The following is a 26,371-nucleotide window of genomic DNA, read 5'->3' on the forward strand; positions in this document are numbered from 1 at the left end:
TGCTTTTCTCCTTAGTGCCTTACCTCTCATTAAACAGGTTACGTTCGGAAAGAACTTGCACCGTATCAGCATTTTTTTGTTGTAGCGTTATTTTTCACCATGCTACCTAGTATGGCACACGAGTGGTTTTATTGGAATTCGTTATAAACTCAGCAGTCAGCACAAGAAGGAGCAAAGTGAACAGGACAGACAGCTTTATCCTGTATACATCGTTCTTTCCTATCTATCTTCTGCGCTTAAAACTAATTACAGTAACGTACCAACTAGCCTGCAAAAACGTCCTCGGAAGTAGATTTAGTCCCTGTTAAATTGGCCGTTTGGACGAGAAAGAGAAAAAAGCCTTTTAGAAGCAGTGCTCTTTCATGTTTGCGCCTTACATATAAAGCTTTTAGCACCTTCTTATACAGAAAACGATCATAGCATTAACTTCTATTGAAAAAAAAAATCCTAAGAAAGTAAGCTTCGCACGAAATTGGATTCTCTAGACGTTATACATAAACCAAACTTTACCTTTGTGTATAGCGTAAAGCTACCGAAAGGTTGAAAATTTTAATTTCTTCAGATGCAAATACTAGACAAGATATTCCAGTCTCTCAACCATCGGTAAAAAACGCTGTGAACAGCAGACCGCTATGAAAAGGAAACTGCGTTTAGCGGACAGGTTTGAATAGAGAACATTATAGAGTCTGCTTTGATGAAAAGGAAGCGGTTAAAAAAAAATGGTGAGCAGGGGCGATGTGCGCCGTACTTAAAAAAGTCAACCTCAGGGAGAAAGTACGATGAACCAGTGCTAACCGCCATTATTTAGTCCCCAAACAAAATGAGGCACGGCCGCTGTCGACGTAGTTTGCTTCTGCGGTTTTGTCTAACGCACGGACGAACGTAGAGACGCGTAAACGAGTCATATGAAGTTCGGGAGAGTTCGTGCCATGAAAAGAGCACGTCAAGAACTGAAGAAATCAAACAAGACCAAAATATCTGCAAGTATCATCTGTTTTATATGCGTTGAAGGGTTTTGATTAAGAGTTCCTTCACTCCAGGGCTAGAGAAAATGTCACCGTTTTGCTACTAAAGGTGCGGGTAGAAATCATACGCCTATCGTAAAGCCTCGAAAATGGCTGCGATTACGGCCATGTTTTGCCTTCTTCTACGCACTGTGGGTACGTTCAGAACTTTAGAGAAACAGTTCTTTTCTCTAGCCTCGATATCGGTACTAAAATTTGTGTATGCATCGCCTTTTTGAGCGTTCGCCTAATTCGATAACAGCGCTTTCATGCTGCCTGTCTTGTCGTCGCACATATAAGGCAGTGTATATATTCATAACGTCACTGATTTAAATTTCTGAAGACTGCAAAAGCATTGTTAGGTTTAGAAAAATTAGCTTTTAAGCACTGTTGTAGTCCAGGACAGTTCGTTTCTTTTCTAGCATTTTTTTGCATTCCCGGCTGCTCTTGGGCCAACAATAGGCCCAATGAGCACATGGAAACGGTGTGTCTATCGAAGTTTGTCCTAGAAAAGATAGATGTGTCTGCAGTGTTTCCTCAAAGTAACTAAGATTTGAACAATGTTAGAGAGTTTGGTCAGAAATTACATTACGCAATACGTGCTGAACACATGTAGCCCTATTTTCGTTTGGCTGATCGCTCACCATCCCAGTTATGGGTCCTTGTAGATGCACTGATCAATGTAAGTACATACTATCATTATTGGATGTTTTTCTTCGAAGTCCTATCTTGCGGCCTAATGGGCTAAACCAGGGCTATGAGGGATAGTGGAATACCTACGCGATGTGTGCTTGTGATGCCTAGGAGGTGGCCATGTGACGCAGGCGCTGATAGCTTTTATGTGGCTTTCTTTTATATTCTTTCTCTGATCTTTGGTCCTAAAAGGCAATTGCTCCTTCACTCAGGCCTGTAAAAATCTGTACGCTTTAAAACCTTGACATTTGTGCTGAGTACTCTGTGCCTGTAGCCACCTCACTGACACACTCGACTAAAGCGAGCAACACTGCTAGCTTGGGCGATCCCCTCCAAAGTAATAGTTTATTAGAGCTTAGTACAGTGTTCGGTGTGGATTAACACTGAATCTCGTGCACCCACATTAACCCATTAGGAACCAAAACAAATCTAACTTATGGATTTTCTTGATTTTCAGCACATAATGGTCCCTTATAAAGAGATACAGATGAATGAAATTTCGTCACGATTGCTTCATTCGTTCCGAAGTTACACAGGTGTACTGTTAATAGTACGCTGGGTCCTCCCCACAGCACAATTGGCTACTTCACTCCACTTCGACTTGGTGGCCTGAATTTTGTTAATGTGTGTGACCGTGATTTTTACGCAGGGTGATATGACAAATCTTGCAGGCCTTCATGAATCTTTTCTGGCTATACTGGCACCGTAGATAGTCTAATTTGGACGGGAAGATTTCTCCTTCCCAGAGAAGCCTGATACATGATTAAGAAAGAGTGTCTTCTAACCGTTGGTTGCTGCATGTCAAGGCGTAGGTAATGACTAGTAACTTTCTTATCAAAGCAAAAATAGTCAATCAGCAGGCTCGTCTCTACCCATTTGACAGATTGTTCAGGCAAAGGCGAAAGTTGGGCAAGTTGGATAACGTTCATGTTGTAACAGTAGCGCACAAGGAACACGAAGGACGGAAAGGAAATGACGCAGACAAGCGCTTGTCTGCGTCGTTTCCTTTCCGTCCTTCGTGTTCCTTGTGCGCTATTGTTATATCATGATTGTTCAGGTGTTCAAAACTGCAAAGTTGAGCTTTCGTGTCAACAACACCACACACTTTTTGTACCTCATGCCGATATAACAGCAGTTGACGGCTTGATACGAAATGTCGACACCTGCGATACCACTGTTGTAAAACGAAAGTAATTTTAACTGGTTTACAAAAGTCCTGCTTTTCGTGCGCTGTAGGCAACCACCGCTTTACAAAGCATGTAGGCTCAATGCAGTTATTGTTGCAGGCCATAGTGACTACCCTGTTTTCTTTAGACTTCTATAAAAGCAAGCATCTTACACTATTGAAGCAATAACCAATTTTTCCTCGCTCCGTCTATTCCGTTGCTTTCTTCGGGCAGAGTGGACACTTTCTAAACCTGCTTTGGCGAATGGTTACAGTAGCCCTAAATTCCTCCCGGCAGAGCGTTACAGAATCTGTTGACTGCTAAAAAAACTGCCAAAAAAGATATGGTCACTAAGCGTTGAAATCACCCCAGGAAATGACAGGACAACACGCACTTCCAAAAGTTTATTTTCTGAACTCAAGGAGTTGCGCACATGCGCGAACATGTGTGCGCATGTGCGCACATGTCAGTCTGCGCGCACATGCGCGGACCAGGGCGGCAAACTGACTGTAGGTCTACCTCTTTTCTGCAGTCACCCGCGCCGCGAATAGCGCAGACGAACGCACTAAAACATACGAACACCAGAACATAAAGGACTGAAGGAGAGAGCAAAGAATGCGAGAGGGAGCGGCTTCACGAGCACTTGGCATGCGAAGGCTGGCCTCTTGGCGTCGCGCTCCCGCTTCAATCTTTTACCTCCATGGAGGCCCCCCAAAAGAAGGTTTTTAGGTGGTTGTGCCAGTTCTTGTATGCTTCAGCTTGTTTTCAGCGTGTGCCGTGTTGTGTTTCGTAGAGCCTTTCCCTCGCTCGCACACCCGGCCACTCCGCACACACTGCTTCTCGCTCGTTCATCTTGTCTACAGTGCCAATGACTTTCCATTGGACATTTATTGCGTAGGTTGAGAGCGGAAACAGAAAGGCCGAAAAAGGACAACACTGTACAGTGCCCTAGAAGCCGTAAAAAAACACATAAAAAGCGCAGGGAGAAACCACGCACGTGCTGGCTTGTCAAAGGCCTGCCGCGAAAAAAAATGTCGCCTAGAGAAAGCAGCCTCAGATAACATAGAAGGTGCAAAGTGCAGAAAAACAACTGTGAGCACAGTGGATCAGCGCCGCAAAATCACGCGTGCCAAGCCAGCGCAATAACGTTGGAGAAGCGAGGGACGAACACAGGCCGGCAAAAGACAGGGGTCAGGCATTTTTGTTGCACACTCATCAAGGAAGGGCAGGGAAGGGAGGGGAGGAGGTTAAAAAAAAGCTTAAGAGAAACAGAAAACAACTGGGGCGAGGAAGGACAAAGAAAAAAAACCCGTCGAAACACTGCGAGGAGATTCAAAGTCCAAAATAGAGAGGGTGTTGGAAGACACGCCGCCTTCCACACGGATCAAATGTGCGAGTCACAAAAAGTAAGAAAAGTATTATTCTCAAGGCAGGGTCATGGTGTAGACATGTGACGCACTCCATCAGACATCACGCCTCCCGCTAACATCGGAGGAGGAAGGGCGATTTTCTCTTGTGGAGCGTGCTCTACGAGGGCCGGGAGAGAAAAAAAAATCTCGGAGAGGGAACAGAAGGATGGAGCATGGTGAAGTAGCTTGATTGCGATGGCTGTACCTACGCTATTAATTAGTCTTTCAAAAAAAAATATTTGCGGCCGCGCCTTCCCGGGACGAGGCCTCGCTACCAGAGAGGTAGAAAATATTTTCAACCGGAGGGGGGTCAGTGTCCCTTTAAAGTCCTTACACGGTAGCCTCACACGGATGTGAAAGGAGAGAAACGTTTTCTCGCTGGGTACATATCACAATGCGTACGCGAATGTGAGGAATGCAATAAAATGGTGCTCCAAGAGCAGATCGGAGATCTAAGGAAAGAACGCGTGTTTAAATGCTACTTTTACGGCATCGATGCTAAATTGCGTATATAAGTCACCAATAAAAATGCATAGCCATGTTCGTTTTCATTTAGATTGGCAACACAATTTTGCAAATAACATAGCAATTTTTATCCAGAAGCTTTCTTAGTGCTTGTAATTTCAATATGCCAGCGCAATAAATATTTAAAAAGACATGAGAGCAAGCCCCAGGAGCTAGATGGGATTATTTTTACTAAAATATAGATGACTGAAGTCAATGATCATCGAAACCAATGGCATTCTAAGGAAATGAGTGCTTTTTAGTGGTCTTGGTCCAGTGGCGGTCCAAGAGATTGGTTCCGGGGGGGGGGGGGGGGGGGGGGGGGGGGGGGGGGGGGGCTTTTGTACACCAAAAAGAAATACAACCATTTGTAATACATTTTATTTCTACTACAATTTTTGTGAACATTGTTGTTGAAAAATAAATGGCTTACGATATAGATGCTGCACAATATGTCATGCTTTGAATTTTAACGTTTACGTGACTAGCTTTCATTTCGATACTAGGGGGAAACAGGTCTTCGGCTGACATATACCGCCACGGCCTGTCCAGGAAGGTCAAAGCACCTGTCCGGGCATTGCACTAGCGGGATTAGCGGCCTTCATTACTGAGTCCGGGGAAAGGGCTTTCTTCAGCCCTCGGTCCCCTCCAGCAAGGCGGCTGGTCGGCGCTCCTTGTAAAGCAAACAGAAAGGATAATGCCCTCGCTGACGTTCCATGATGGAATAAAGACATGAATGGGTGGGTCCTTGCCGCCCCGACGAGGTTGCTGGCCACCGCAATCGCAGGTGAATGGCACCACCGTCGTCGCCGCGTCGGTGCCAAGGCAAGACAACGATGGGGCACGGCAGGACCGCGATACATCGATAATCAATACGAATTGTACTCGTATAACTACCAACCTGTAGAATGTAGAATTGTGTCGAATAAGACATCCGCTAAAATATTGCACGTACAAAGTAGAGGACTAGACGCATCACAGACGAAAACCCTTTCCAGTTCTGCGCAAAAAATCACATCTCGCCCTAGGGGAGCCCGGAAACCGACGTTCGGGAAGATGTGCCAATAATTTTGAGAAAATGAACCCCCCCCTTCTCCCCCTCCCTCTTAAGACCGTAACTGTCTTGGTCGATGGCCCAATAAAAGTGTAATCATTAGGCAGTACCAGAAAACACAGCTTGAAAACCGCCAGTACATTCAGACCCCCCCCCCCCCCCCCCCCCCCCCCCCAGCCCCTCGACCACCTTACGTGGTGTACGGTGCTCTGCGAACTTAACTAATGCGTAATGCGGCGGCTTTCTCCGTTGGAGTTTGCTGGTGTTGTGAGCGATTTCTGAGTGTTCACCGGCGTCACACTGTCCACAGCGGCGGACTTCGAAAGTTCCAGTGCCGCAAAGCTTTGCAATGATTGTTTGTTCATCATTAAAATACACGGCTGTCTTTCAGTGAGCAAAACTACGTACAGGGTCGTCCACTGTTAGTTAGAACCCGCTAGCGCATGGCCGCACTCCTCAGAGGGCCACCGCGTGCGACACAGTCGCTCACCGCAGAAAAGTGGCGCACGAGAAGGTGTACCTGGACGTGATGCTTCGCGTCATCTGCCACTTCGCTTCGATGCGCAGCCGTTTTGGACGCAGTGACCCTACAAAGAGCACGGCCATGCGCTAGCGCATTCTAATTAAGAGTGGACGACCCTGTACGTGTCAGTTGCCAACCGCTGGGGACGCCGCAAACTCGCTGCGACACCAATTCGTCTCCATCTATCCGGAACTCCACTTCAACAAAGTTCGACCGTAAAAATCTTGGGCTTGACAACACACGAGTCAGGAACAGGGACTGCTTGGCTTTCTCGAGCTAAAAAGCAAGAAATTCAGGCGTTAGATCTGATTCGACGCATTGCTCCTAAAACTGGCGGCACCCGCTCTCATGTTGCACGGCAATTGGTGCGGGCGGTTGTGCAACCGCGCCTTGTTTACCAAGCCCAATTCCAGCATTTGAAGAGGGCTCAATGGGATCGCCTTGAATCTGTCAATCGAGAGGCAATGAGGATCATCACTTGCCTTCCCCGCATCACCCCGATCGTGGCGCTCCAAGAACATGCGCAGCTGAATACACTAGATGAGCTGGTGCAGCAAAGACATGATGCTCGCCGGCTCAAGTCTAACCTTACACACGCAACGTGTGCACTCAGGGCATATGCTTCATCGCACTCCATTCTACAGCCGCCTACGCCAGTTCTTCCGTCCTGACATTTGGTGCAGCTAAGCGACAACAGACCAACTGATCTACGTCGGCCATCATCTTCCCTCGCGGAGGCGTCGCTTCGCGAACGAATTACACAAAAAGACGCCGATCTGCCGCAGGGCTCATTCGATTTATACGTTGACGCGAGCATCCAGGCCTGCGAAATCGCTACTGCAATTTACTGCCCTTCCAAGCCTGCCCTGAATCAAACGTCCAGGTTTCGCTTCCCAGAACCTCCAACCTCCTTTTGTGCCGAGATGCTTACCGTTCAAGAGGCACTTTTCTCTTTGGCCGCCGTTCCCCTGCTACCTACGGCTCGCATTGTCATCCGCACCGACGCCCTTCACGTCATACGCCTACTACGACGCGTCAGCCGCACCCCAGGCATTTGCCAGGACATCCATCGTCTCGCGGCACGCATCCCGCAGCCAATCCGAATTCAGTTGGTCCCACGGAACCTGTTGAGCTCTCAAAGCCGTGCAGATTCTGCGACCCGCCTTGTGACCTCAACCTTGTCTCCGCAGTTTCGGCCTCGTGTCCTCACTCTGGACGACCCACCCTCCTTTTAACAAAGAAGGAACACCTCCGGCGCCGCACACGTGCTCTTACCCTCCGTGTGCGGTAGCCCTCCCCGGTGGTCTTACCCGTGCAGAGGAGGTTGCGCTTCGGAGGATCCGGGTCGGGGTTGCCCTAACTCCGGCCGTGACATGAAAGTGGCCGCAATTAAAAGGTTTATATCGCCGCCCCGGGTGTCCGGTTTGCAAGATCCGAAATCTTGAGGCTGACTTTAACCACCTGCGGGGGGTTTGCCCGGCGTTAAGGCCGACAAGAATTCGGCACCTGGCGGCAGCGGGTCTTTCGCCGAACAATAGTGCTTCTTACAACGCTTCGTCACAAGGACTTCATCATCGTTCACTGCTCGATTTAATTAAATCAGCGAACCTTTTCTCATTTATTTAGGCATCCTCATCTATCATTACGTACCATTTTATGCCCTGAGGCAATCAACATCGCATTAAAAAAAAGCTGTAGAGGACCGTCTGTTCCGGCAGTATTGATGCCTTAGGCGCCATAAGAGAGTTCTCGCATAGAGGTCCTTGGCTTGGGTCTCATTTACTTCATGTGGTTGTTCTTGTACTTTTCAATCCATTGGCTGAGAAGCAAAAAATTATTTACAACAAATTACCTCTCAGCTGGGCAAATAAAAAAGCACATTCCACTATGCTTTCGTTGGTTTTAGTTACTAATGGTCTCCTTGAGACATGCACGATGTTTTACCTAAGGCTTTACGTCGTTTTTAAAAATAGGCTTCTTGAGTACCAAAAGCGCTTTTTAGGCGTAACATTATCAGTGGGGTACTACATCACAAAACATCTAATGCGTGCTAACGAGCAAGATAGTGAACTAATAATGAGTAGTGAACTTTTAAGTGTTATTGCTAGGCTCTGTAATCCCTGAGAGGCGTGTAGACTACCGTATGTAATATTTAAATCAGTTTTTATAACTTAAAAAACGCCGTTACCCTCGGCGCTGTGGCCCATGAAATTTTGTCTACTTCGAAGTGTTACGTGCACTGGAGAGGGTGCTTTGCCTGCAAGCTTCTCAAGAGCGCACGCACTTTGGCGCGATGTAGCCACATTTGTTGGGCCACAGCGGCCAGGGTAACCATGTTCTACAAATTCTATATGAGTATTAATTACGTTTCGCTACACGCCTCTCACTAATGAAGGAGCCTAACAGTAACAGTCAAAAAGATTACTAAAATTTAGTTACCCATTCAGCTGGTTAGCAAGTCGGAGCTCTACTGTGATGTACTACATTGCTGACAATGCTATGCCGAAAAAAAGTGTTCTTATAACTGAAAAAGACTATTTTAGAACCTTTGCAAGCTCTTAGTTGAAACACTCTGCATAACCAATAGCATAGGCTTTGCTTGCATCAGTCGCTCTTCATGCTGGAGCCTACTTTTTCCTGCACGTTACTTGTTGATGCGTTCACCAGCTTTGTCCTTTTCAGCTTGCCGCATTAGTAGCGTAAGGATCTACTGCTGAGTGTCGTCTGCCGACTGTCCAGTGGTTGAATCAATATTCAAAATCGCTGCCTCTCTCTTTTAGAGAGGCATATGTAACATGGTCTGAAAAATAGTGAGCCCAAGCCTTCTGGCTTCATATCGCGGTGAATACTTCAATCCAAAAGGTTCGGAGCGCACGATGTCTTACAAAGCCATCTAGCATACGAAATTGTTATTCCTTAAGCCTCGGTGCGCACGATGTCTTACAAAGCCATGTAACATACGAAATTGTTATTCCTTAAGCCCGTACGTATCCACAGAGATAGAACGTATACATGAATGGTTTGATTTCAGTCTGTGTCCCTGCATTCACTCTCACACCCTTAGGAGGTTTTCTATTGAGACATGTCGTGGCTATGTAATGGCTAATTAGCGAACTTGTCAGCTAAATACTGACATTCAGATTTCATTCTTTCTGATGGGGACAAAAAGATAGTGACCATTGCAAAGGAAATTGTGCAGTGCAACTGTTTTAGAGATAAATAAGCTTAAAAGAAATGGTGTAGAACTTTAGTACACTCTGTATGTTTCATTCTTTTCTTGCTTTGTCGTGCCTAATATAACGTGATGTTTTCGTTTTTATAGAGTGCAGGGCAGGACATTTAAAAAACATATCCAAGGAAATGATTTGTTGCAATCCATAACATGTACATATTTCTTCGAATAGAGCGGAATAGATTTTTTTCTAAAAGTGATTTGCTGTCTGAACTGGATATTGAGAAAACTTCTTAGTGCCATTAGTAAATTTATTCCCATTTTTACGTAAGGTTACACCGATGTCGCGGTGACTCTTGACCAGTGAAGTTGTGAACAACGCTTTTTTTTTTTTCACGAATTTTTTACAGCCAGTCAGGATGAGCGGATTGTGTATCCAAGACTTCTTCAAGAGCGAAGCAAGTCTGGGGCTCTGGTTCTGCGAATTGATAATGGCCTGGCGCTCACCTTGACCAAAGCCAGTGTGGCAGCTGAAACATTGCGTTTTCGAAGCTTCCGTATTGGTGCCTTTTTTGACGAGTTTGTAAGTATATTTGTCGATTTGGAACGCCTGGAAGACAACGCCAAAGTATATAAGAGATTTTTTGACAGTAGACTTACGCGTACTGTGATTATTGACATCCTTGTTATATTAAATTTAATTGATTTGCATAGCACAGTCTGAAATGACACCTTTTTCATTTCGTTCCCTTCAGATAAAGGGTTCTGAAGTGGAAGAAAGTTTGTATGAGGATAAAGAACAACTCGCTACTCTATCACTTGCCTTCGATGCTGGTGGCGTTAAAGTGGTAAGTAGTTGAACAATTTGATTTTGGATTTCTGCACTTCTTGTCCCAAAAAACTTAACATTATTTAATAAAAACCATTTGAACAGACGTAGTGCGGAAATTAGAGTGAGGAATTAGGCCGCTGTGTTTACTAAAACATCTAGGACAACTGTTTAGGGGAATCCCCTAAGGTGGAGTAGATTTGCAATAAGGGAGCATTTTTTTTAATGCGATGTTGATTTTCTCAGGGCATAAAACAGTATGTATTGATAAATGAGGATGCCTGAATAAATGAGAAAAGGTTCGCTGATCTAATGAAATCGAGCAGTGAACGATGATGAGGTCCTTGTTTCCAAGCGGTGTATGAAGAGCTCCCCTAGCCTTCCATTGTAGCCTCAAGACAGCGCTTGGGTTGTTGCCAATGAGTAAATGCTTCGTTATTACTGAAACATGCTCTTAGCTCAAATAGCAATAAAAGTATTGCTACACGCAATCATGCTGAGCATTGACATGCTACAATGCTAGTGCTACTTTACCACATGTATGTGTTAGTGGCTCCGAAGGGAGTCATTAAAATGTACTTTCTACGTTAGAACTGTTATACAAGCTTTGTCTACGGTAGCAGACTGCTCTGAATTTGGAATGCTCACAGCACGAATAAGCGATCTCAAGCTAAATTTTCGGCTATCATTAGGCTGCTTGGTTTAAGCTCCTCAATGACAGTCTTTCCAGTCAAGGAAACTTCCGATGCGGAACTGAAGAGAACTACTAGGATTTTATTCAGTTTTGTGATCGCTAGCACTCTTGTCTTAGTGGCAAAATGGTATTGACATCTTAGCTGGAACATATTCGAGTGGAAATAGTAATTCATTAAAAGCGTACGGTGCTGCAGACCTCTTCTATTAAAAGTGACGAAATAAATTGCAGTAAAGAGATGATATTATCTATGTCTTACCAGCCTTCATATCTGCTTTCATTGCTTAGAGCGGTTTTCTCAGTCCATCGGAAAGAATTGAGCCTGTTGCGCACAAAGGAAATCCTCAGAGTGGCCTGGCTCCACACGTAGTGCACCGAATGCAACAACCTCCCACGTTTGGAAAAGTATCTCTTGCACAGAGAAAAGGTAACCACGATTTTTTTGTAATAGGTGCATCAACATTTTCCCCTGAACTATTTGACATATAATGAACCAGGAATTGAAAACAGGCTTGCCATTTCACGGAAAGAACATGAAAATAGTACTAACTGTCAAAAATACAGTGCAAAGCATCGTGATGCAACGTAGCTTGTTTCCAAAGTTCACAAAGAAATTTTCAGTCCTGGACACTTATGAATCTTTCCCCTTAAATCGATCTTTGCACCTTACATTTCGTTCGTATCTCTTTCATATAATTTTCCCTAAAAATCTTCTATATTGAACTGATCCTAATGTCATGCCTTGTTCGTCTTCTCCTATGCAAGGTAGAAACTGTACTTAATGTAGCTTGTACTATTAGTTCATTTCTATGACACCTGGACGTTTTCTGCGCAGACAACAAGTATGTCTCGCAGCGCCTTGGAAAGATTGAGTTGGAAGTCGGCCGCCGCGGTGGCTCAATGATTATGGTGCTCGGCTGCTGACCCGAAAGACGTGGGTTTGATCCCGGCCGCGGCGGTTGAATTTCTTCGGAGGAGAAATTCTAGAGGCCCATGTACTGTCCGATGTCAGTGCACGTTAAAGAACCATAGGTGGTCGAAATTTCCGGAGCCCTCCACTACGGCGTCTCTCATAGCCTGAGTCGCTTTGGGACGTTAAACCCCATAAACCAACCAACCAGTTGGAAGCCTGTCGCTTTCTGTGTGGTTTTTCCTTTCTCTTGTTGGCTCAGCGCAGCTATCGAACTTAGTGAGATGGTTCGGTTCACCGCTATAGGCTTGATGGCTAACTGGTAAAAATTTTTTTAAGATAAACTTTCCCGCATATGATCACTGAGTTCTTCGCTTCTGCAATTTTTAAAGGAAAAATAACTTGATACCTAATAACGGACAGGGTCATCAATACTTTCTTCCAATTATTATACATCCTCCTGTCACGTTTCGCTTAGACGAAGCAACGCAACAAATCCATAGGTTGCGGTTTGTTTAGCGGTTTTCATGGTTTGCAGTTCGCCGTATGGCTAAACAACGCAACCCTGCAGCTTTGAAAGAAGCCGTGGCATCTTTCTTGGAACTATTGGAATGATTTCAGGCTTGAACAATGTCCCCAGATAGAGAATAATTATGGCAACTGCAAAGATTCTGAGAGAGCTGTCAGTTTTAAGGCGGAAGCCTTTAATGTCTCATCGTTGTAAGCAGCAGTTGTCGACAGAAAATGTCACGCTTTTCAATTGGTGCAAACGGTCATGACGTCACAGTGCGCGAATTTCAAACGGGGCCAATTGCACTTTGGCTAGTAACCATGCAACCAATTGAAGGGATCGTATAGTGATGCTCCAAGTAAGTGCGACTGAGCTTATTTAATTGCTTAATTACCCAATTAACCTAATTAGCTTTACTAGTCAGGCCATATAAATAAATAAAACCGATTAAGAAATTGGTCGAGCTCAGGAATCGAACCCCGGTCTTCGGCATGAGAGACGAGCATGCTATCCACTCCGCCATGCCAGCTCGATGGTTTGGAATGAACAATGGCGCGTCTAGTGAATACGGTGTCTTCACTCACTCTCATCCTCCTCCATTCCCTTCAGGCGAGGTTCAGGTGTCCACCGACAAATGAGAGACATACATTTCCATTCCTCAAAAACCAATTTACCGACGAGCGAGGCGTAGAACCGAATGGGCGATGGCGTTCTATGGACTCCTTGGCAGCGTTGCAAGACGCTGTCGCGTTCCACTCTTAGGGGCGAAGCTTAACATCTTAACCACACATCAGTGACCACACTTTAGGTCAAAAAAGTGCCCCCCTGAATTTTGACGGGTGTCCACCGAGATATGTGCGACAGTTACTGCGTAATTTCCTTTCCTCAAATACAATTTTCATTTTCTTCATTACGGCTCCTCTTTATCTATCTTCTTTCACTCCCACCTCCCTTCCTCTACAGTGCGGTTCAGGTGTCCACCGAGATGACAGAGAATTACAGCGCCATTTCCTTTCCTCGATGTGAGTGCACGTTAAAGAACCCCAGGTGGTCGAAATTTCCGGAGCCCTCCACTACGGCGTCTCTCATAGCCTTAGTCGCTTTGGGACGTTAAACCCCATAAACCAAACCAAACCATTTCCTTTCCTCAAAAAGCGCTGCGTTCAAAGTGCAAGGCATCGCGCCGAACGGGTGGTGGCGTTCCGTGGACTCCCTGGCAGCGCTACAACGCGCTGTCGCGTTCCAGTCGTAAAGGCGAAGCTTAAGCGTCATTAATTAGCAGTTAATTAGTATTCAGGCATTAATCAGTAATTAACAATTAATTAGTGATTTGCCATCACTTAGCAATTAGTACTCAATTATATGTGACGCCACCAGTGCCACAGAAACAGCGAAGGTGGTGCGGAAAACGTTTCCGCCTCTACCCACTTTAGACAGTCAAAGTGCCCCCTGAATTTTTTATATACAGACGATTGGCTGTGTCCACAGCGAAGGCAGTGACTATTAACTGCCCCCAATGAGACCGTCGTCACCTTGTGGAACTCGCTAAAAACAAGTTTGAAACTTTGGAGACCGCCGACCGTTTTTTGTCAAAAGTGACCACCTCCATAGTTTGTCCCTAACTGGTGCAGTCGAGCCTTTACGGCTTCCCTAAACACCAAAACATCCCGATAGTGAGGACCTGGGCTGATACCTTACACAAGAGTAGAGCATAATGGGTGCCACGAACGCCCTAATACATTACTCTTAAGCAATCAATGCAACAACTTGACATTTTGAAAAGTCGGGATATCATCCGAGCAGCTGATCATGGTTAGCATGTTTAACGTGGGCTGAAATCACATTTACGTCTGAGCGATGTACGGCTTGAAATATTCGGTTACCTCTAGCTAGCAGTTGGAAATCTGATAATATTTCAGGCACTAAATTGCACTAAGGCAATTGCACTAATACCGGCCGTGCGGGCCGTTCTCGTTGGCGGCGAAATACAAAAACGGTCATGTGCTGCTCAATTTCAGCGCATTTTTGTGAATCCTAGGTGATCGAAATTAGTCTGGAGTGCGCCTCTACAGCGTTCATCATAGCCCAAGTCGCATCAGAACGTTGATATTCCGCATTCCACAGGCCGAAACTAAAATCGTTATACTAGGCATTAAAAGACTGCCACTGCCCGTACCGGAAAACTGTTGGATTAACTTACAAGCCTGGTTGGTCGTTAAAATTGGATTTGAATAAAGGATCAGCATGACTTCGGGGAAGTTTTTCGACGAAATATATTTTTATCACGATCACATCTTTAAACGTGTGTTGTGGTAACTACACACGCTTTCCATGCATAACCGATGTGCTGTGGGCAATGTCGTGGATTCTATTTCTTTTATTATTTTGTGCCTTCTTTTTCGAACTGCGCCTACCGTATTCTCTTATTTGATGGAAGCATTCAGGCAAAGCCGCTTTTACGTCCTCAGGTGATTTCTAAGCAGATTTTGGAGATTTTAAAAAGTACCTTTTTAGAAAGAAGTACTTTCTTTTGGATAGGTGCGTTGTACTTCCTATATGTTTAGAAACCTCACAAAAATTCAGGGGGCACTTTGCATGTCTAAAGTGGGTAGAGGCGGAAGCGTTTTCCGCACAACCTTCGCTGTTTCTGTGGCACTGGTGGCGTCACATATAATTGAGTACTAATTACTAAGTGATGGCAAATCAAAAAATTAATTGTTAATTACTGATTAATGCCTGAATACTAATTAACTGCTAATTAATGACGCTTAAGCTTCGCCTTTACGACTGGAACGCGACAGCGCGTTGTAGCGCTGCCAGGGAGTCCACGGAACGCCACCACCCGTTCGGCGCGATGCCTTGCCCTTTGAACGCAGCGCTTTTTGAGGAAAGGAAATGGTTTGGTTTGGTTTATGGGGTTTAACGTCCCAAAGCGACTAAGGCTATGAGAGACGCCGTAGTGGAGGGCTCCGGAAATTTCGACCACCTGGGGTTCTTTAACGTGCACTCACATCGAGGAAAGGAAATGGCGCAGTAATTCTCTGTCATCTCGGTGGACACCTGAACCGCACTGTAGAGGAAGGGAGGTGGGAGTGAAAGAAGATAGATAAAGAGGAGCCGTAATGAAGAAAATGAAAATTGTATTTGAGTAAAGGAAATTACGCAGTAACTGTCTCACATATCTCGGTGGACACCCGTCAAAATTCAGGGGGGCACTTTTTTGACCTAAAGTGTGGTCACTGATGTGTGGTTAAGATGTTAAGCTTCGCCCCTAAGAGTGGAACGCGACAGCGTCTTGCAACGCTGCCAAGGAGTCCATAGAACGCCATCGCCCATTCGGTTCTACGCCTCGCTCGTCGCTAAATTGGTTTTTGAGGAATGGAAATGTATGTCTCTCATTTGTCGGTGGACACCTGAACCTCGCCGGAAGGGAATGGAGGAGGATGAGAGTGAGTGAAGACACCGTATTCACTAGACGCGCCTTTGTTCATTGCAAACCATCGAGCTGGCATGGCGGAGTGGATAGCATGCTCGTCTCTCACGCCGAAGACCGGGGTTCGATTCCTGAGCTCGACCAATTTCTTAATCGGTTTTATTTATTTATATGGCCTGGCTAGTAAAGCTAATTAGGCTAATTGGGTAATTAAGCAATTAACTAAGCTCAGTCGCACTTACTTGGAGCATCACTATACGATCCCTTCAATTGGTTGCATGGTTACTAGCCAAAGTGCAATTGGCCCCGTTTGAAATTCGCGCACTGTGACGTCATGACCGTTTGCACCAATTGAAAAGCGTGACATTTTCTGTCGACAACTGCTGCTTACAACGATGAGACATTAAAGGCTTCCGCCTTAAAATGCCGAATGATGAACGATTGTTTGAGGGAATAATGAAGAGAACATGGTTAATATCCAGCTGCCGAATTCCCATGTACCTTTTGATACCAAAGCACTTTGATACAAACAGTACAGGAAGAGTTCTGATCTTTTTACCACGTTCCATTACGAGAATGTCTGGTTAGAAAGCTTTATTTCTCGCCTCACGAGAACTATATGAAGAATAAGGAAGAATTTCCGTTTTATTCACTGACATCATAGTAAATACTTCTGCTGAAAACACGATGTTCAGGAAAATGCTCGCACTTCGACACTGCGAGCAAATTGCCGCGTTTTTTTTGTTCAATTTTTCTTTTTTTAAGTGCCGAAGACGAGGCAGGGGCGTAATGACATCGCTCTTGCATCGCGGGGCATGGGACGAAATTTCTCAATTTTGCCAGATCTTTGAATTTCATTGCAAGGCTGCTTATGGACCTGTGCGCTGTTCAGCATGTTGCGCTGATTTCAGTTTTCTCAAACCCGCTTTCTGAGTTCACGCTGTTACAGCGCTGGTGGCTTTTTTCATGAGCAGGATGAGCCCCACGGATACTACTGCGACTCTAGTTCATGTCCGTTTTTCGAGCACCTTCCGTTTGCAACAAGCGCTTAGTTTTGCTGGTTGGGCACTGCATGCCGTGTTCTTTAAAACGCGATGATACAAGGCGCAAGAGTGGGCAGGACGAAGGAAGAACGGACCCGGTCAAAGCGCTTATTGCAGCTGTGCAAAATGTAGCCGTAAAAGATCACCTTGCTGCGAACTGCAGAGGGTGCCATGATTGTACTCTTAAATTTGCTGATGCATGCGTCGTTAGCGAGCATAAAAAAAAGAACACCGGAGAAATCGTGCAGGCTTTCCTAATTCGAAAACCAGGTGAGCTATGCGTCAGCACCCTCTCTGTATATTGTATATTTGGCCTTGTATGCTTGGCCATGAGGGTGAATTGACAGCGACACAGCTATCGTCACAGTTATGCGTGTGTGCGTGTGCCTAAATGCTTTTGCCTTGCATCTTGCTATAAAAGGCGAGCTAGTGCAATACACCTTAGCTGCAGTAAGCAACTTGTCCATGTTTGTTCTTCGTTCGTCCTGTCCACTCTTGAGCTTTGTATCGTCGAGGCGTGCACCAACTCGCCCAACAGTCGTTTCTTTTTTTTTTATTGGAGTTTCAACGACCCAAAGTGACTGAGGCTATGAGGGACGCTGTAGTGAAGAGCTCCGGAAATTTCCCCCACCTGGGGTTCTTTAACGTTCACTCACATTGCACAGTAAACGGGCCTCTAGAATTTCGCCTCCATAGAAATTCAGCCGCCGCAGCCGGGTTCGAACCCGCGTCTTTCGGGTGAGCAACCGAGTGCCGTAAACACTGAGCCACCGCGGCGGGTAAAACAGTCGATTCGTCTGAACTTCTTTAAAACGCCTTTCTTCCATTTTTACCCCTCCTGCGGTGGTCAATTTACTGCACTGAGTTTTATTTGTCGTGTCACTAATCTTAATTCATTGTTCTGAGACACCTTGCAGGCGCTTAGGTCATTTAATAAGAGGGCGTCAAATTTCAAACTACATTTTTAACAACATAAGCAGAACAGAATAGAAAAAAAATGGAACGAGCCGCAAAATTATTTGAACACATGAAAATGAACAGCGGAATAGACCGAATCAACGGGGAAATAAAGAAATTGAGAAACACAATATAGGTTAAAGCACAATATTAAAATAAAATAAACTGCATGTAGGTACTGGTATTATCAGTGCCTCATCACACAAATCGCGATGTAGTAGAATTCAGGATGTGGAGGAGTAAAATACCTCTAAGAGGTATTATCAAAACTTCTGCCCGTTTTGAGGCCGCTTCGGTGATTGTGGGTTATGTTTCAAAAGCAGATTGTTGTGCAGCCCATATTTTCTGTACCCAGGGCCCACAGAAGAGATAGCCAGGGCACAGAAAAGGCGCTAGCTGTCGTACTTTGTTCCCTTAGTCCAAATGTCTGTGGTGCATGTCAGGGGTCGCAAAAAAAATTCCATGGTGTTGATTAAGAGGTTCGAAAGCAAAGAAGCTGGTAGCGCTTTGGGAATAACAAGTCCGTTTTCAGCAGGGCGTGATGGCATGCCGGAAAGGCTGGAGCGATCTCCTAGGTCAACACTTCACCTGGCTCAACACTCAGCACGCGCCAGAATGGGAGAATAGCAGCAGGTTTTAGGAGAGTCCTACGCGGCGAGGGACCTCGATTGAGCTATGCGGTGCTGGTGGTCGTAGTCGTCTATCTATTTCCTTGTGCAACAGCGCAACGGCTGAAGGCCAGAGGAGGAGAAGGGACGATACACAGCGACGATAAATAACCTTGTGGTATCAAAAAAGTGCGTGGTCGGAGGGTTATCTGTCAAGGTTCTTTGTGTTTTTCTGGTTTTCAGTGTTGCTAGCGCCTTTATAAGCCCGTCTTCGTGAATAAACTTCTGTTGTTAGTTAGCCCTGTGTATCGACCCTTCTCATCCTCTGGCCTTGAGCCGTAGCGCTGTTGCACAAGAAATCATGTCTGACCAACGTGCCCATGAGTTATAGCCGTCTTTCTGTGATAACTGCCCTGCAAGGAGTCGGGGAGTGGTAGTTGGCGACCGTTACCGGTATGGTGTAATTAAGTGTACAAAGTGAACTCTGTGCCGTGACTGATTTTCGAGCTCCACTGTGGTCATTGTTTCGAGATTCTCCACGTTGAATACGTGCTAAGCCCCGCACTTGCACCAAAGATGGCGCAAGGAACAGGACTCAAAACACAAACAGAGCACGCACCTGCTATCGCATTTTGGTCACTTCGTCACATCGTCCGTGGCAATATTAAAACTAATGCCTCATTATCCTAGCAATTGAAAAATGTTTAATGCCTTATTTATTTCAGATACTCCTCCAAAGAAATGCAACGAATCAAGTCTTCCGAACAATGTGACCATCGAAGTTTATGTAGTGTCTGACGTAAGACACAACAAGAGATTCAACACCGATAAAGACTTCCTGCTCTATATATGTATCTTTATGAATAGCGTAAGTACACTGCTCCGACCTCTGCTGGGCCAGCGAAGCAGTTCGGCATTAAACAACTCATTGATTCCACAATGGCCGCTATTACAGCTGAGTTTACTTGCCCACACTCAGCAGAACTTAAACGCGCTAAATATGGCTCTCCTTCGAATGAGTTGCATCTGTTTTGCGCAGTCATGAAGAGCCATAGAGATGGCAAGCACATGTAGCATAATAATTGAAGATGGCCCAAAAAGGCCGCAGTCCGCTGTGGTGTAAAATTCGTCGCATGCTTAGAGAATGTCTTTTAAAATGCGCTCACAACAATCAAGCAAACAAAATATTGCCTTCAAATGTAAACCGAGAAATTGAGCCACTGCCGACCATGATTGTTGAGATTAAGCTTGTCTTGTAAATCCGTGGTTCTTTCTAAAAAGGCAGCACAAACGGAATATATGTAGTAGAAGGCAAATTGAAAACGTGATCGTTTAAAGTTGAACGTATTAATCTAGTGTCCTTGGTTAGGGACACGGCTGCAAAAATAAAATTAAAAATCCGAATTGAATTTTTTTCGATTCTCACCAATTCTTATTCAAACTTTGAAATGCTCATACCCATGTAAGAAACCGAAAGAGTATAAAAACAGTGCAGGTGGAAGTAGAAAATAATGGTAGGATGTAGAGATTTTAATGTCGCAAACTGCACCTTCACTTTTTGATGGTAGCGACGCGTGTTTGTACGAGTTGTGTACGTTTTTGTTTCCGTGCCGACATGCTAGCGTCGGAGTTTCTCGTGGATGTTAGTTGTAAAGAATTCAAACTTCTGTTAAAATTGCTCAAAGGGGGTGGTATTGTACTCATACCGACAAATAGTGTTTAGTGGTCCGATTGACTGCTCGTGCTGGCAGTGCGCACTATCTTGTTTCGTGTCGTCTATAAAAAATTGGTCATCTGGTTTATTTAGCTCCGTTCAGGGCACCTATTCAACATCTGGGTGTTAAACAGGATATGCGGGCTCATTTCCCCATTGCTGTCATGTGGCGAGAAGTACTGCCTTGGGCACAAAGTTTCTGAGGATTTCTCCTATACGATGCTTGGAACAAGTGTCTTTGACGCGAGCCTCATGCAGCGAGACAGCTCGTTATCGTATGCGCTCTAAGAAACGCTTAAAGTCCCTAATTAAAATAAAATTACAGCCAACGACACCTCAGCATCACACTCGAAACCGGAATTTTTATTCCAAACAACGTGTAGGTAAACATGTTTGTGGTGAAGGAATAAAAACCTGCATATGAGTGGCTTGAGGATGCTTGCCGTCCACATACGATGTGTTCTGCAGCGCAGTGAACAGTTGTGACAATAAGTAATATTATCAATAAAAAACGAGCTGTGTGCTTTTTCTGAAAGCACACGAAACATTGTTCACTTCCCCACAGCCTCTCCTGTTCTAAAATGCCGTTCGTAGGCGACTTTTATATCGATCGCATTTAACAACAAGAGATCTCGACCATATTTCGCAATATGCAAATTCAATTGACGTTTCAGATGGGTGCATATTATTGTACTTTTGTAATATAAAGCGGATTGAAATACCTATATTTGAAGTTACTTCGCCTGTAGAAGTCTATAAATGGTCGGGTTCAACATCTGTCACCGCAGCTCAAGAAATGCTACGTGTCCTATACTACATAGTTATAGGCTGATGATAAAGTATAACTAGGACTGTATAAGCGTAAGATGCATTTTTGAAACCTTGACGGCCAGCAGTCTCTAGAGTGGTTGTGCATTAGCGCGTTTTATACATTACCTTTTGTCTCTTCAGATAAATGCTGTGTTCATGAGCATGAGATGTCCTGACGTGAGACTTGCACTGGTTGGAGTTGAAAGAAGCAAAGAGGCAAGTAGCCGCTATGGAGTACAGGAACTCGTGTGACACAGTGCGTTTGTCATCTTGTTGTATTTTGTGTTTCAGGATAGTGCATTTATATTTGGAATTGACCTCATATACGATACGACTACCCTTGATATGTTTCGCCGTTATGCTAACATGAACAGAGAAAAATTCGGAAACCCAGACATTGCTCTGCTTCTCACAGGGTTCGTATAGGGCAAACTCTTTGCCGGTCATCGCAAATAAAACATTGCAGTAACAATCGTTTACATATAAATTTTTAACACATTTGCAGGCGCGACATTTGTGAGATTACCAAAGGAGTCATAAACCGAGACATCGCAGGTACGGTGTTTACTCAGCTGCTTTTTATGAACGGATCGCGATTAGCAGTCACAAAATTCAACCCAGGAGATAAAACGCTGCCTTTTAAAAATGCCTCAGCATTACTCGTGGCATCGAGAGTATGAGCGTGGTGTTAAGAATCTACTTCTTTCGCAGCTTTTCTAAATATGAAAGCTGTGATTGTCTTGTTCTCTCTACTGATTTTTTTTTTATGGGGAAATGATGTAGATGGTGGTAGTATAATGCACAACCTCTCCAAGGCTCGAACATTTTCGATCACGTTACTTAAAGTCAACTTCAGGAGTGTAAACATTTTTTTTACTTAGAGAAAAACATAAAACAGAACAGAAGAACAACCAGGAGAAAACTGCACACATGAATGCTTCGCAGATAAACCTGACGAAATCAGCCACGCAGCCAAACGAGAAGTACTTTGGTTTGGGCTAGTTGGTTCATAGCTGTAGTTGATGTCAGCCAAAAAGTATAAAACACACACAATGCTATTGCGCCATTAATGTCGCGCGATCATCCTCCGGGCATCATGATTGCACCAACAAGCTCAAGAGGGGACAAATTACTAATGTGCCCCCTTCAGCCCACTTCTATAGCCCTGCAGCTGACGCAAAAAGCCTGAGCAGCGCACCTGGGTCGGGGCTCAGATCTTTTGATTCGTACTCGCGACTTCAAACACACTGCCACCGACATTTCTCACCCCTTTTGGGGCGGAGGACAATCGGTCGGTCTGATACAGCCCTTACCGAACACCTCTGAAAGTGGGTCTAGGCTAGTGCTAAATCTGAGTGACCTGCCTGTTTCATACGTACAAGCAGTAGATATAATCTGCCGTTCATGAGAACTTCGACTGAAGAACTACTTTAGCATGCGCTTAATGTTGCCGGATTAACCTCACTGAGCTGACCGTTCCGCACTCCGTCGGTGCAAGCTGTATGGACCTCCGGCCTGCAACCTCATCTCCATTTTCGATCGAAGCACTCTAGTTCATCAAGCCATGCACGCATATACTCGCATTTTCATCCGAGTCCATCAACGTAGGGCCTCGCATTCCAGTACTCTGGAACTTGTGAAGTTCAGTGGTGCTTTCGATAGAACCGTGCCTTCCTTCAACGCTGGCGCTGAAGACCCGATTAATTATTGTGATGACAGCCGCGACCATAGCTGCGCCTACACGTTTTTTGTTGCTGTCTCCACCATCGGTCAACACGCCCAATTCTTTGAATACTGCAGGTGCTTCCTTCGACTGCTCGTCACACGCCTCTGCAGTTAAGAATCACTCTACATTTTGCTCGAGGCTGTGCGCTACAGCAAAAAGCGAAGCGGCACCCTCGGTCACTTCAACGGGTTCGGCAGCTACCAACTCTGTGTGTTCTTGTTCCTCGAAGGCACCAGGCAGTGTAAGATTTGACTTCGCAAGAACCCAGTTGTTAAGTGGAACATTTTCTGCGCTTAAATTTGAACATCCCACAAATTTGCCATTCCCACAGCTGACTGAGGCCGCGTCAAGCACGTGAAACAGCCGCTCCTCACTGACCGTGTTCTCAGTCTCTAACTCTGCCCCTTCGGCAAGCGCGACAGGCCTTCCATTTGTGCTTTCTCTTTCACGGGATATCTCTGAGCCATTTCCAAATGAACCCTTCCGGACTAGGTGGTCTGCAGAACTGCACGCGAATAGGCATCTGTGTGCTGTTCTTCCCTTGCCCTCTGGGCAAAACGCCAACCTCTTCAAAATTTACGACGTGTCTTTCAGTCATGACCTGAGTGGTGTCACTCGTGGTTCCCGGCGTGCGGCCGAACTTTCCTTCGTTTCGCACAGGCCGCCACTTCCCTGACTCATATGTCATACTACAATTCTGCTTTCGCCAATTCGGCTCTCTTCAACGTCCCTTCTACCTCTTGAATAGTTAATTTTTCTCACAGAATCGCCGACTTATCTACTCAATGCAACCTCCACCGCTCTCGCCATCAGCTCCATTTTCCCACCTCTGACCATTCGGTCCCCTTTTTCCGCGCTGTGGTTCTGCAAACTGTTCCCTTCCATTGTCATAGTGCCTGACGAAAGAAGGATCACGAGAAATCAACCACTGCAGTGTAACACACCGGAAGATTCCTTGTCCCACTGGTCAACGACTGAAGTTCTCCGCTCTGAGCCTTGCATCTTTCTTGTTGTCCCGTCGCCGATATGCATGACCAGTCGAACTTCCATCGAGAAACCTTCTGTCGTCTGCCTACTGGAGCTCTGCTTTACAAGCCTTCCAGTGCCTCAGCTCGGAAGGATGGACCCCATTCTTCAGCCGCTCGCTAACTTTACCTTCCATTGACTCGCCGGTGATCTGGGTCTTGCCTTGAACCTCCTCGGTGTGGGCGCTCGGCTATTTCAGCCGCTCCCCGGCTTGTACCCTTGAGCCTCATGTGACCCGTCGACTTCGATCCGCACTCTCCTCTGAAGCTTCAGCTGCAGCTCCATATTCTCTCCATGAGGATGTACTACCTCTCCAATGCACGGCTTGCCCACAGGCCTGTTCCTCCGCCCTCCGTCAGATGCCTCGAGGACAAAGATGGCGTACTCCTGTCGAGACTGCGCCAGTTTCGATCTTTACCTTTTTTTTGATGGTGTGAAGAGGGAAATAATTTAGATGATGGCAATATAATGCAGGGGGTCTTCCAGGTTCTATCCTGCCCGATCACATTCAAAGTCAACTTTGGGAGAGTTATTTATTTATTGACATCTAAAGAAAAAAGAAATAAAACAAAAAGTAGGAACAATAAGGAAAAGAATATAAATATGTGACTGCCTCGCAAATAAACCTGAAGAAACCAGCCATTCTGCCAAAGAAAAACACACACAAACGACAAACATTTTGCGCTCCATCCGTAAGCCGGGCGCCGAAACTAACGCACACTGCAAATTAATAGAAAGCAATGTTAGTGAGTTAAATTTAGTGCTTTAATGTTCGATGCTGCCATATGCAGATTTCTAGTTTGTACTGCACGAATGGCGGTCTCCATTGTGAAACCTTTTGTATCTATTGCCAGTAAGCATCAGAGAAGCGGGCCACATTCAACATTTTAGCAATTCCAACTAGGAAGGGAGCTTGTTAACGCTCGACTTTTTAATTATCGAAGCTGACAGGAGCTGCTGCGACTGTAAACCAGTGCATTGTGAATGCCTAAATGAGCCATTGCTTCTTGTAGAAGAAAGCATGCTTTCTAATCACGGGATAAATATTTCTTTTCGCTTTTAAGGTTAACTGCCCTTATGTTTTCAACGCTGCAGAAAACAAATATGATATCACTGCCGAGCAAAGTTTAACTTCAACAGTCATTTTCTTTTCTTTCCCTGAAATCTCTTTCAGCCTTTCGTTAAGGGGCTAACAGCGTCCTACATATGTCTTGCGAAATCATTCCTTTGGCTTTGAATGCATCTAAGTCGTATATCGCCCTAACCATGCCGCATAATTATTCCTACATGAAGCGTGTTCCTTATCTAAAAACGTTTTTTTAGCAATCAGAATATATTTCGGTAGCCTGTTTATTGGCGTAAATCTGTTTATTGCTTTTGAAGTGCCCATGTACAACTCATTTTTAGCGCACCACTTATTGGTTGCAGTTTCTTCCTAAATAGGTATAGCTGACGCATCTTTCTCGAATGCAACAGCTTGATGCGAATTCATGCAATCTGCCATCGGTCACCCTGTTGGCTCAATTGATTGCGCACTTGAATTATTCCGGCACGCTTCTGTCGTTGTTACGAGCAATGCATTGTGCTCCTTGGTATTAGTAAGTTATATCTAACGCAGGAATCGCCTACGCGGGCGGTATGTGCCGAGACAACTTTGTAGCTATGGCTGAAGATGTCCCGGGGTCGTACAGCGGAGTTCTGAATGCTGCGCACGAAATAGGACATAGGCAAGTCTCTCCTCACACAATTTTCTTGTGCTTAATTTAGCTCACTGGTATATTGGGCAGAGTTTCAATAATAAATGTTCACTATATTTAAGAGGCAAGTGTCGCTGCATGCGAAGCAAAAAAAAAATGGAATAGGCTGGTTTGCTTTTCAATACAAAAGCAAGCTTCAGTAGCAGCTCTATACAACAAAAATACTTAGATTCGACCGATATCGCACCATCGAGCCGTGACGTATAGTTTGGGTATAACTTCACAAAAAGAAATGCTAAAATCTCGCTCCGGCGCCGCCAGCGCTTGCTTTACCAAGTTTGAAAATATGACAATAGATGGCTTCCTCTTTCTGGGGTACTTCCTTCAACATATTTACTTTTTTTTTCAACTTAACCTCACCGTTGCCTGGTCCTGTACTGAAAAGTGTGCAGCAGTCGATGTCCTTCTAAGCCTATTCATTAGAAATCTATCAATCAAGATTTAAATGGGCGACCTCTCAGCGTGTGGGCCCTAAAGGCATACAGTTCTTCGAAGGTGCATTTTCGCGAACAATAAGAAACCTTACGAAGGTCTCGCAGGTACGTCAAAATGTAATTAATATAAATTTGAACAGTACATATCGCGCAGATGTTCGATTTGAAATATACATTGCGTTATATAATTAATTTCAGTAAGCGTATACATCCGTCTAAAACAACGGGAAGTATTCAGCGACGTCGCAGCGGTTGCAGTTCTTTTGTTTTTGGAGGACTGTGAAAGGCTGCACGCTTGCGTAATGGGCTGATCACCTCCTGCTCTGGCCTGCAGTGATCAAGCTACAGTCTACTAACAAAATGGCGCCCAGGACGACACGTGAAGACCCCTATA

The 26,371-nt window shown here is 45.1% G+C and overlaps 1 protein-coding gene across 1 annotated transcript in view; it reads left to right on the forward strand.

Moving 5' to 3' along the window:
• The first annotated feature begins 1,114 nt into the window (after positions 1-1,114).
• The window catches only part of LOC149328644 (venom metalloproteinase Antarease-like), a 39,980-nt gene continuing 14,723 nt past the window's right edge, over positions 1,115-26,371 (forward strand). Inside the window, exons 1-9 of the mRNA XM_089559045.1 lie at positions 1,115-1,160; positions 9,936-10,108; positions 10,281-10,373; positions 11,337-11,475; positions 19,236-19,378; positions 21,176-21,250; positions 21,326-21,450; positions 21,540-21,589; positions 25,405-25,513. Of these exons, the coding sequence (XP_089415171.1) occupies positions 1,115-1,160; positions 9,936-10,108; positions 10,281-10,373; positions 11,337-11,475; positions 19,236-19,378; positions 21,176-21,250; positions 21,326-21,450; positions 21,540-21,589; positions 25,405-25,513 (953 nt within the window). The remainder of the gene's footprint in view (positions 1,161-9,935; positions 10,109-10,280; positions 10,374-11,336; positions 11,476-19,235; positions 19,379-21,175; positions 21,251-21,325; positions 21,451-21,539; positions 21,590-25,404; positions 25,514-26,371) is intronic.

Source organism: Amblyomma mixtum, chromosome 9 (assembly GCF_055824585.1).
Source record: "Amblyomma mixtum isolate Tamu chromosome 9, ASM5582458v1, whole genome shotgun sequence".
NCBI classification, from domain to species: domain Eukaryota; kingdom Metazoa; phylum Arthropoda; class Arachnida; order Ixodida; family Ixodidae; genus Amblyomma; species Amblyomma mixtum.